This window comes from Nerophis ophidion, linkage group LG16 (assembly GCF_033978795.1).
Source record: "Nerophis ophidion isolate RoL-2023_Sa linkage group LG16, RoL_Noph_v1.0, whole genome shotgun sequence".
Lineage (NCBI taxonomy): Eukaryota > Metazoa > Chordata > Actinopteri > Syngnathiformes > Syngnathidae > Nerophis > Nerophis ophidion.
This window is the reverse complement of record NC_084626.1, coordinates 53,141,593-53,154,092: the sequence shown is the minus strand read 5'-3', so window position 1 is coordinate 53,154,092 and position 12,500 is coordinate 53,141,593. Positions and strand designations below refer to the sequence as shown.

At 39.1% G+C, this 12,500-nt stretch overlaps 1 protein-coding gene across 3 annotated transcripts in view; it reads left to right on the top strand.

Annotated features, from left to right (window-relative positions):
* Window positions 1–12,500, top strand: part of LOC133535576 (transcription factor SOX-13-like) — a 110,212-nt gene that overhangs the window by 67,598 nt on the left and 30,114 nt on the right. For all 3 annotated transcript variants that reach the window (XM_061875523.1, XM_061875521.1, XM_061875522.1), the window contains one exon: window positions 9,888–9,952. In XM_061875523.1, the coding sequence (XP_061731507.1) occupies window positions 9,888–9,952 (65 nt within the window). The remainder of the gene's footprint in view (window positions 1–9,887; window positions 9,953–12,500) is intronic.

Here is a 12,500-nt window from a genome sequence, read left to right as displayed (position 1 = left end):
GTGCAGAAAAAAGACCATCTATTTTTTTAACCCATTTCCGAACTCTAAATGGGTGAATTTTGGCGAATTAAACGCCTTTCTGTTTATCGCGCTGGAGGCGATGACGTCAGAATGTGATGTCGCCAAGGTAACACACCCACCATTTTCATTTTCAACACATTACAAACACCGGGTCTCAGCTCTGTTATTTTCCGTTTTTTTGACTATTTTTTGGAACCTTGGAGACATCATGCCTGGTGGGTGTGTTGTCGGAGGGTGTAACAACACTAACAGGGAGGGATTCAAGTTGCACCACTGGCCCCAAGATGCCAAAGTGTCTGCCGCCAGACCCCCATTGAATGTACCAAAGTGTCTGCCGCCAGACCCCCATTGAATGTACCAGAGTGTCTTCCGCCAGACCCCCATTGAATGTACCAGAGTGTCTGCCGCCAGACCCCCATTGAATGTACCAAAGTGTCTGCCGCCAGACCCCCATTGAATGTACCAGAGTGTCTGCCGCCAGACCCCCATTGAATGTACCAGAGTGTCTGCCGCCAGACCCCCATTGAATGTACCAGAGTGTCTCCACATTTGACCGGCGATGCTAAGACAGACATGGCACAGAGATGTATGGATAACCTGCAGATGCATTTGCAACGATAGTCAACGAAATCACAAAGGTGAGTTTTGTTGATGTTGACTGCCGGCTAATCGATGCTAACATGCTACGCTAATCGATGCTAACATGCTATTTACCGGCGGTGCTAAAGCAGACATGGTACAGAGATGTATGGATAACCTGTAGATTCATTTGCAACTATATTACGTTTCCTTCCACCCACTTTTAATGCGAAACAAACACTTACCAATCGACGGATTTAAGTTGCTCCAGTGTCAAAAGATGCGAAAGTCCTGATCGTTTGGTCCGCACATTTTACCGGCGATGCTAACGCAGCTATTCGGCCATGCTATGGCTATGAATAGCGTCAATAGCTATTCGCTCAATAGCTTCAGTTTCTTCTTCAATACTTTCATACTCCAACCATCTGTTTCAATACATGCGTAATCTGTTGAATCGCTTAAGCCGCTGAAATCCGAGTTTGAATCCGAGCTAATGTCGCTATATCTTGCTGTGGTATTCCCATTGTTTGTTTACATTGGCAGCACTGTGTGACGTCACAGGGAAATGGCCGAAAATAAGGCACTTTAAAGCTTTATTTAGGGATATTCCGAGACCGGTAAAATTTTGAAAAAAACTTCAAAAAATACAACAAGCCACTGGGAACTGATTTTTATTGTTTTTAACCCTTTTGAAATTGTGATAATGTTCCCCTTTAAGAACAATACATCTGTTGTTAGTATAAGTTTGCTGGTTTGAAGAAATGTAATGCCGAGCGCATATCACAATGTCAAGATAATGGCACTAGCATTTACTAAACTTAAGAATATTTTTCAATATATTGAACAAAAAGGTCTCCTTTTTTTTTCTACCAAGAAAATGCACATATTAGTGAGAATATACTTATTTTAAGGTATTTCGTGGTTCATTGAAGTTAGCTAATTTTACTTGTTTTAGAAAGTCTTGACAAGCCACATGTTTTTGTTCTATTGGCAGATCATTTTGCTTTGTTCAAGTAAAATACCCCTCTTTTTTTTTTTTCTTGTTTTTGAACACTGACTTTTTTGCAGTGCACTTTACACATTTTGGATGAGCGATTGATCACTTGGCACAAATAAACATTTAATTGTATTTGCTCCTCGTCCTTGTGGTTGACTGCTCATGTGAACCATATCCAAAATTGCCACTGTGTGTGCCCGTTTCTTTCTCAGCATATCCTCAATAGCGGCGCAACGACCAGTTATCGATTTGGGGTCGCTGTACAGTATCAAAATGTGCACTCAGGAACTGCAGTAAGTGGGCAGTGTATGTAGACAGTGGGGCTGCCAATCTTTGGATGTCCCACGGTTCGATTCAATATGGATTCTTGGTGTCGCGATTCGATTCTAAATAGATTTTTTGGATTCAACGCGATTCTCGATTCAAAAACGATATTTTTCTGATTCAAAAGGAGTCTGTATTCATTCAATACATAGATTTCAGCAGGATCTACCCCAGTCTGCTGACATGCGAGCAGAGTAGTAGATTTCTTTTTAAAAGCTTTTATAATTGTAAAGGACAATGTTTTATCAACTGATTGCAATAATGTAAATTTGTTTAAACTATTAAAAATATGACTTATTTAATCTTTGTGAAAACATTGGACACAGTGTGTTGTCCAGCTTATGAGATGCCATGCAAGTGTAAGTCACTGTGACACTATTGTTCTTTTTTATTATTTTTATAAATGTCTAATGATAATGTCACTGAGGGATTTTTAATCACTGCTATGCTGAAATGATAACTAATATTGATACTGTTGTTGATAATATTCATTTTTGTTTCACTACTTTTGTTTTGTTCTGTGTGGTGTTTGTGTCTCCTCTCAATTGCTCTGTTTATTGCAGTTCTGAGTGTTGCTGGCTCAGCTTTGCTTTTGGAATTGGATTGCATTGTTATGGTATTGTTGTGTATTGTTGGATTGCTAAAAAAAAAATTAAAATAAAAAAAAAAAGCGATTTTTATTTATTTAATTTTTTTTTTTAAATGAGAATTGATTCTGAATCGCACAACGTGAGAATCGCGATTCAAATTCGAATCGATTCCCCCCCCCCCCCCCCCCCCACACCCCTAGTACACAGTATACTTATTGAAGTGCACTGACGGACAAATCCCAATGAAGTCTGTTTTTTGTATAGTAAATAATACCTGCAAGATAGCTTCTGTCATGCAAAAATGTCAACTCTTTCAAGTCCTTTTTTGAAGGAAGAATGCGCACTGATTGCGACTGACAAAGGGCCAGAAATCTTGTCGCTGCCTTTGATCCAAATCTTGAACATCCTCTCACTCAAGTATTTTAATAACACATAAGACGTAAAATTAAAATATCTGCTTGCAGGCATATTTGTGCACTTCAGTCCAAGGTCTGTTTGGTGAAAAACTTTTTGTTGGACACAAAAAGAAAAATGCAGATTGTCATTTGTGCTTGTACAGTTCAGAAGTAATCAAGGGCACAAGTCACAAAGCATCAATTAAAAAAAAAAAAAGTAGAAACTATGACCTTGTCTTCTCAGTCCTTTCAAATTGTTTAAATAGCCCATCATTTGTTTTTTGGTTATTTAACAGTAACGTCACATTACAGTGTTTTCAATGTGTTTTCAAGTTTTATAAAGAAGTCAAGTCAAGACTTTGAAGTTAATTTTCAGCTCTGTAAATGGACGCTCAATCTTTAGTGTCATGCCACTGTATCTTGGCACGTGTAAAATTACAAACCTTTTCTTCAATGTGTCGCCTTTTTAAAAAAAAAAGTGAAATTAGTTCACTTTAATTTAATTCCAGACTTTTATAGTCATGGTATAGTCATTAGTTGAATGTAGCATGTCAATAATAGGGTTGGGAAATTAACTGTAACTCACAATATTGGATTATTACAATATCTATTGATAAAACAGAGATTATGCAATAATTTATGTTTTGGAGGGTGTGATTTTTCTGCATGGATTGTATAATATTACAAAAAATAAACACTAGTATGTCAAAGTTCAACCATATTTTGACCTGTGATGCTATAAAGTTGGTGCTACCTGTTCACCCTCACTCATAAACACATGGCAATGCACCTGGTCTGCCAGGGAATTGAATAAAAAAGCAGGAAGGATTAGTGTTGCCAATTTAGCGACTTCAATCAAAGCTGTTTGGAGACTGTTATTAAAAATACGACTTTTGCGTACTCTGATATAAAAGTGCTGCCCGCCTGGACCAGCCCCTGCTTCAAATTCTCCGGGGAATCAAACACGGGTCGGCAGAATCAGCATGCAAGAGTGCAGGGCAATGAAGTATCAACTCAATGTTCAGTGCAAACTCTTGTGGCACGGCTATTCAACTAACAGCCCGGGAATGAGTCCATGCCAACCCCTGAGTTCATCCATCCATCCATTTTTTACCGCTTATTCCCTTTGGGGTCGCGGGGGGAGCCGGTGCCTATCTCAGCTGCCTTCAGGCAGAAGGCGGGGTACACTTCATCGCAGCCCCCGAGTTCAGTTCAAAATATTTTAGCAAACGTTTAAAATTGACAAAATATTAGACCAGTGGTTCGATCGAACCCTAAGACACACCCAGCTCATCCATACTTGCCAGCCTTGAGACCTCAGAATTCGGGAGATGGGGGAGTGGGGGTTGAGGTGGATGGGGGGGCAGGCGTGTTTGAGGTGGGCGGGGTTTGGTGGTAGCGGGGTGTATATTGTAGGTCCTGGAAGAGTTAGTGCTGCAAGGGCGTCTGGGTATCTGTTACGTTATGTTATGGTGCAGATGTTCTCCCCAAATGTGTTTGTCATTCTTGTTTGGTGAGGGCTCACAGTTTTTTTTTGATTGATTGATACTTTTATTAGTAGATTGCACAGTACAGTACATATTCCGTACAATTGACCACTAAATGCTAACACCCCAATAAGTTTTTCAACTTGTTTAAGTCGGGGTCCACGTTAATCAATTCATGGTACAAATATATACTATCAGCATAATACAGTCATCACACAAGTTAATCATCATAGTATATACATTGAATTATTTACATTATTTACAATCCGGGGGGTGGGATGAGGAGCTTTGGTTGATATCAGTACTTCAGTCATCAACAATTGCATCAACAGAGAAATGGACATTGAAACAGTGTAGGTCTTATTTAGTAGGATATGTACAGCCAGCAGAGTTCACATAGCATGAGAACAAGTATATACATTAGAAGTACATTTGAGTTGTTTATAATCCGGGGAGATGGGATGTGAATGGAGGAGGGTATTAGTAAAGTGTTGAAGTTGCCTGGAGGTGTTGTTTTAGAGCGCTTTTGAAGGAATATAGAGATGCACTTACTTTTACACCTGTTGGGAGTGCATTCCACATTGATGTGGCATAGAAAGAGAATGAGTTAAGACCTTTGTTAGATCGGAATCTGGGTTTAACGTGGTTTGTGGAGCTCCCCCTGGTGTTGTGGTTATGGCGGTCATTTACGTTAAGGAAGTAGTTTGACATGTACTTCGGTATCAAGGCGGTGTAGCGGATTTTATAGACCAGGCTCAGTGCAAGTTGTTTGACTCTGTCCTCCACCTTGAGCCAGCCCACTTGGTAGGAGTGAGGTGTGATTTTGGGTGGAGGTCTAAAAGTAACCGGACTAGCTTGTTCTGGGATGTTTGGAGTCTAGATTTGAGGGTTTTGGAGGTGCTGGGGTACCAGGAGGTGCGTGCTTAATCGAAAAAGGGTTGAATGAGAGTTCCCGCTAGAATAGTCAAGGTGCTTTTGTTGACCAGAGAGGAGATTCTGTAAAGGAATCTCGTTCTTTGGTTGACGATTTTTGTGTAACGCATATTTGTAACAATGTTAAAGTTGTTTATATGTCCACCCTCAGTGTGACCTGTATGGCTGTTGACCAAGTATGCGTTGCATTCACTTATGTGTAAAAGCCACATAAATGATGTTTGTATGGAGGGAATTTGGACGTGACGACAGGTTGTAGAGGACGCTAAAGGAGAATTGTTGCACCGGGAGATTTTCGGGAGGGGCACTGGAATTCAGGATTCTCCCGGAAAATCGTGAGGGTTGGCAAGTATTGGCTCATCGTGTAAGTAAAAACTTCTCCATATTGGAGTATCGTGGATACAACAACAGCAGAAGTCACACTGATTTGCAGGTGTGTAATTTGTTGGGAGTTCATGCATGGTTCATTTTGTACACCGGAAAAAAGAACCATATAACTTTGTCTTGAATTTGAAAAAATTAAAATTGACACAAAAGAAGGTTTCGGTGAATGCGCGTATGAAACTGCCGGTTCGGAACTTCCAATAAGGTTAAAGGCCAACTGAAATGAGATGTTCTTATTTAAACGGGGATAGCAGGTCCATTCTATGTGTCATACTTCATCATTTCGCGATATTGCCATATTTTTGCTGAAAGGATTTAGTAGAGAACATCCACGATAAAGTTCGCAACTTTTGGTCGCTAATAGAAAAGCCTTGCCTGTACAGGAAGTAGCAGACGATGTGCGCGTGACGTCACGGGTTATAGGGCTCCACACCGATTCCCATTGTTTTTAATGGGAGCCACCAGCAGTAAGAGCAATTCGGACCGAGAAAGCGACAATTTCCCCATTAATTTGAGCGAGGATGGAAGATTCGTGAATTAGGATATAGATAGTGAAGGAATAAAAAAAAAAAAAAAAAAGCGACAGCAATGTGAGCGTTTCAGATGTAATTAGACACATTTACTAGGATAATTCTGGAAGATCCCTTATCTGCTTATTGTGTTAATAGTGTTTTAGTGAGATTTTAAAGATTGTAAAGACATACCTCGAGGTCGGCTGGCTGCGGTGAACACGAAGTGTCTCAGAGAGAAACCAAGGAGCCAAGCTCACAGCTGCTGCAGGACGACGAATAATCCAATGATTTCTCCGGTAAGATATATATATCACAATTTTCCCATCCAAAAACATGCTGGTTGACGTAGAGAAAACATGTTCGCTTGACCGCTCCGCTTCACAACAAACGAAGAAACATTGGCTGTTTCTCGGTGCTAATGGCAGCTGCAATCCACCGCTTTCCACCAACAGCCTTGTTTTTTATAGTCTCCATTGTTATATGAACAAATTGCAAAAGATTCAGCAACACAGATGTCCAGAATACTGAGTAATTATGCGATTAAAGCAGACTACTTTTAGCCGCGAGTGGTGCTGGGCTAATATTTCCTGACAGTCAGTGACGTCACGCGTACGCGTCATCATTCCGCGACATTTTCAACAAGAAACTCGCGGGAAATTTAAAATTGCAATTAAGTAAACTAAAAAGGCCGTATTGTCATGTGTTGCAATGTTAATATTTCATCATTGATATATAAACTATCAGACTGTGTGGTCGCTAGTAGTGGCTTTCAGTAGGACTTTAAGAACCACTGTATTAGACCCCGGGAGTTTAAAGGGGAACATTATCACAATTTCAAAAGGGTTAAAAACAATAAAAATCAGTTCCCAGTGTCTTGTTGTATTTTTTGAAGTTTTTTTCAAAATTTTACCGGTCCCGGAATATTCCTAAATAAAGCTTTAAAGTGCCTTATTTTCGCTATCTTCCAAACCACTATCCATTTCCCTGTGACGTCATACAGTGCTGCCAATACAAACAACAATGGCGGTTACCACAGCAAGATATAGCGACATTAGCTCGGATTCAGACTCTGATTTCAGCGGCTTAAGCGATTCAACAGATTACGCATGTATTGAAACAGATGGTCGGAGTATGGAGGCAGATAGCGAAAACAAAATTGAAGAAGAAATTGAAGCTATTGAGCGAATAGCTATTGACGCTATTCGGCCATAGCGTGGGTGTACCTAATGAAGTGGCCCATAGCATGGCTGCCTTATTAGCATCGCCGGTAAAATGTGCGGACCAAACCATCAGGACTTTTGCATCTTGTGACACTGGAGCAACTTAAATCCGTCGATTGGTAAGTGTTTGTTTCGCATTAAATGTGGGTATCTAGTTTCAAATATACATACAGCTAGCGTAAATAGCATGTTAACATCGATTAGCGTAGCATGTTAGCATCGATTAGCTGGCAGTCATGCCGTGACCAAATATGTCTGATTAGCACATAAATCAACAACATCAACAAAACTCACCTTTGTGATTTGGTTGACTTAATGGTTGCAAATGCATCTGCAGGTTATCCATACATCTCTGTGCCATGTCTGTCTTAGCATCGCCGCTCAAATGTGGAGACACTCTGGTACATTCAATGGGGGTCTGGCGGCAGATTTCTTGCCAGTGGTGCAACTTGAATCCCTCCCTGTTAGTGTTGTTACACCCTCCGACAACACACCCACCAGGCATGACGTCTCCAAGGTTCCAAAAAATAGTCGAAAAAACGGAAAATAACAGAGCTGAGACCCGGTGTTTGTAATGTGAAAATGAAAATGGTGGGTGTGTTACCTCGGTGACGTCACATTCTGACGTCATCGCTAAAAGACCGATAAACAGAAAGGCGTTTAATTTGCCAAAATTCACCCATTTAGAGTTCGGAAATCGGTTAAAAAAATAGATGGTCTTTTTTCTGCACCATCAAGGTATATATTGACGCTTACATAGGTCTGCTGATAATGTTCCCCTTTAAAGTTAAATAATGAGTTGAGCTCCTACACTAAAGCCCTAAATTGGCCTTAATGTGTGAATGTGGGTGTGAATGTTGTCTGTCTATCTGTCTTGGCCCTGCGATGAGGTGGCGACTTGTCCTGAGTGTACCGTAATTTTTGGACTATAAGTGGTTCCGGAGTATAAGTCGCACCGGCCGAAAATGCATAATAAAGAAGGAAAAAAACATATATGTCGCACTGGAGTATAAGTCACATTTTTGGGGGGAAATTTATTCGATAAAATCCAACACCAAGAATAGACATTTGAAAGGCAATTTAAAATAAATAAAGAATAGTGAAGAACAGGCTGAATAAGTGTAGGTTATATGAGGCATAAATAAGCAACTGCTATGTTAACCTAACATATTATGGTAAGAGTCATTCAAATAACTATAACATATAGAACATGCTATACCTTTACCAAACTATCTCTCACACCTAATCCATAAATCCCATGAAATCTTCTTCCTCAATGTGGCTTCTAAACAACTCTGCCAACTCCAAAGGTATGCGCCGCTTCCTCTTGTCCTTTTCTGCTGCATATTTCACTACGTCCAGCTTGTAATCTGCACTACATGATTTCCTTTTTAACGCCATTTTTGTTCAGCCCTTCAGTTTTTTTAAGTTACCGCCAACGATGAAATGATCCATTTTAATAGCTATGATCCATTTTAATAGCTATGTAGCATATAGCAGTTAGCAGTTTTTAAGTTACCGCCAACGATGAAATGATTCATTTTAATAGCTACGTAGCATATAGCAGTTAGCATCCCATGACCCACAATGCACTTCTGCCGCGACCCTATTGATTGTTGTGTGTGTGACGATTGCTGACACTTTCTCCGTCTCTTCCGCGAATGAGATAAACAATTTTATTTGATATTGTTTAATCTGCAGTACATGATTTCCTTTTCGGTGCCATTTTTGTTCAGCCCTTCTCACTTTTTATAAGTTACCGCCAACGATGAAATGATCCATTTTAATAGCTACAGCAGTAGCATATAGCAGTTAGCATCCCATTACCCACAACGCACTTCTGCCATGACCCTCCCCCTGCCGAATTCTTATTGGTTGACGTGTGTGTGACGATTGCTGACATTTTCTTCGTCTCTTCCGCGAATTAGATAAATAATACTATTTGATATTTTACGGTAATGTGTTAATAATTTCACACATAAGTATAAGTCGCACCCCAGGCCAAACTATGAAAAAAAACTGCGACTTATAGTCCGAAAAATGCGGTACTCCGCCTTCTGCCCGAATGCAGCTGAGATAGGTTCTATGGCTTGGCCGCAAAAAGAATATTGAGAAGTGGACACCAATCACCGTCATGATTAAAGACAAAAGGTAAAATGTGTAAAAATGTAGGTTAACACATACTTAACTTAGCATGGCAAGACATAACAAAGCAATGTTGCAAAATAAACACAAATTAATTTATAATTTCTAAAGGAAAGCACCCTCCTCATTAACATATCGCAGTTAGGCATGATGGGAACAAGGACGCAGAGAGGAATACGACACTAGCTCCCTAAAATGCCACGACAAAATGTTTTGCTATTCTTTTTTCCTGTTTTTTTACCCACATTTTGCTCACTGTTTGATGATTAATAGCATTATTATCTGTTGTATCTTTTACAGCTGTGGACTATCCCATGCTGCTCCTGCCCAGCCCCTCCAAGAGTACCGCTGGTTCTATCCGACAGGTACATGACTGCATGTGGTGTGTGTTTTGTTCTTTAAAGTAGTATCAAAAGTATTGCAAACATGACAGGAGCGGTTAGGGGTTTTTTTCTGTTAGCCTGTAAGGAGCACCATAACCACAAAAAATGAACACATATGTCATTTATATTAAGATTTAAATGTTACCGATTGCATGTAAGAACTTTTCAAAAGTCATTTAACCAACCAGCAAGCTGGGCTCCACCAGTAGTATATTTTTGTTGAGAAGCTAAACAAACAGGGGTTGTCTGGTAAATGAAGTACAGAGAGTGATTAGAAACTGGAATTTCACATGTAATTATGAAAAATGGTGAGAATTATTTCAGGAATCTGACTCTTTAGAGCAAGGGTTGTCAAACGTCACTTGAAAGGGGAATCCCTAAACAAAGCCACGTGTCCCATTATGTGACTAAAAGGCATGCACTCTGCCCCCATAAAATGACACCGTGTCGAATATTTCCCCCCAAAATTTGAAATGTGGACTCTTCAGACCACAGAACACTTTTCCACTTTGCATCAGTCCATCTTAGATGATCTCGGGCCCAGAGAAGCCGGTGACGTTTCTGGATGTTGTTGATAAATGGCTTTCGCTTTGCATAGTAGAGCTTTAACTTGCACTTACAGATGTAGCGACCAACTGTATTTAGTGACAGTGGTTTTCTGAAGTGTTCCTGAGCCCATGTGGTGATATCCTTTAGAGATTGATGTCTGTTTTTGATACAGTGCCATGTGAGGGATGGAAGGTCACGGTCATTCAATGTTGGTTTCCGGCCATGCCGCTTACGTGGAGTGATTTCTCCAGATTCTCTGAACCTTTTGATGATATTATGGAGCGTAGATGTTGAAATCCCTAAATTTCTTGCAATGTCTCTTTGAGAAAGGTTGTTCTTAAACTGTTTGACTATTTGCTCACACAGTTGTGGACAAAGGGGTGTACCTCGCCCCATCCTTTCTTGTGAAAGACTGAGCATTTTTTGGGAAGCTGCTTTTATAGCCAATCATGGCACCCACCTGTTCCCAATTAGCCTGCACACCTGTGGGATGTTCCAAATAAGTGTTTGATGAGCATTCCTCAACTTTATCAGTATTTATTGCCACATTTTCCAACTTCTTTGTCACGTGTTCAATTCTAAAGTTTATGATTTTTTGCCAAAAAAAAAATGTTCATCAGTTTGAACATCAAATATGTTGTGTGGACCCCGACTTAAAGAAGTTGAAAAACTTATTGGGGTGTTACCATTTAGTGCTCAATTGTACGGAATATGTACTGTACTGTGCAATCTACTAATAAAAGTTTCAATCAATTGTCTTTGTAGCATATTCAACTGAATATGGCTTGAAAAGGATTTGCAAATCATTGTATTCTGTTTATATTTACATCTAACACAATTTCCCAACTCATATGGAAACGGGGTTTGTAAATTCATAAATGACTTTATGACATTTTATGGCAGACCTGGTTGTTTCCTGGTAGTTTTTATATTATAATGGCAAAATGAACTTATTCTCTGCTAGTGCCAATAAAACCGAGTGCAGGTTTGATTCTTAGTCAGGGTTGTGCCAGTGTGAAACAGCAACTGTCTTTTTTCTATTGAGAATTGTGTTATTTAAATCCATGATTGAGCAACTAGTTTCACACGTACTCCAGTTCCTCCAAAATGTACGTGTAACTAAATGAACCTTTGAGTTAAATCATTTTGACAAGACAATCGTCTCTGCCAACGCTGTGTCACCCGTCTATGAAGGTTGGCATTCATCCAGGTGATTGTGATCTCATGGCGTGGTGGCGGCGGCGACCAAGAAGAACGCGGAGTTGGAATATATTTTGTACATATTTATATACATATTTGTATAATATTTACACATTCATATAATCTGTAACTACAAGCTGCATTCACAGACAGAGTCCCATTGCTTTTATGAGCGGTCGAGCTAGTCAAAAGCCCCCCAAAAAATAATAATAATAATTTTTTATTTTTTTATTTGTGGTTGCCGTAATTCTTTGGTGGCGGGCCGCCACAAATAAATGAATGTGTGGGAAACCCTGGAATTTGAAAATCCAAGAAAAGACTTGTTTGAATAAATTAATTTATTTTTTTTACTTTGCATCTTATAACTTTCAGAAAGACAATTTTAGAGAAAAAATACAACCTTAAAAATGATTTTAGGATTTTTAAACGCCTATACTTTTTTACATTTTAAATTCCTTCCTCTTCTTTCCTGACAATTTAAATCAATGTTCAAGTAAATTAATTTTTTTATTGTATAAAATAATCAATTTTAATTAATTCTTAATTTTAGCTTCTGTTTTTTCAACAAAGAATATTTGTGAAATATTTCTTCAAACTTATTATGATTAAAATTCCCCAAAAATATTCCGGCAAATATAGAAAATTTGTAGAGTCTAATTTTAATGTTATTTCAAAGTCTATTGAATTTCTTTTAAATTTTTGTTCTGGAATATCTAGAAGAAATAATGATTTGTCTTTGTTAGAAATATAGCTTGGTCCCATTTGTTATATATTCTAACAA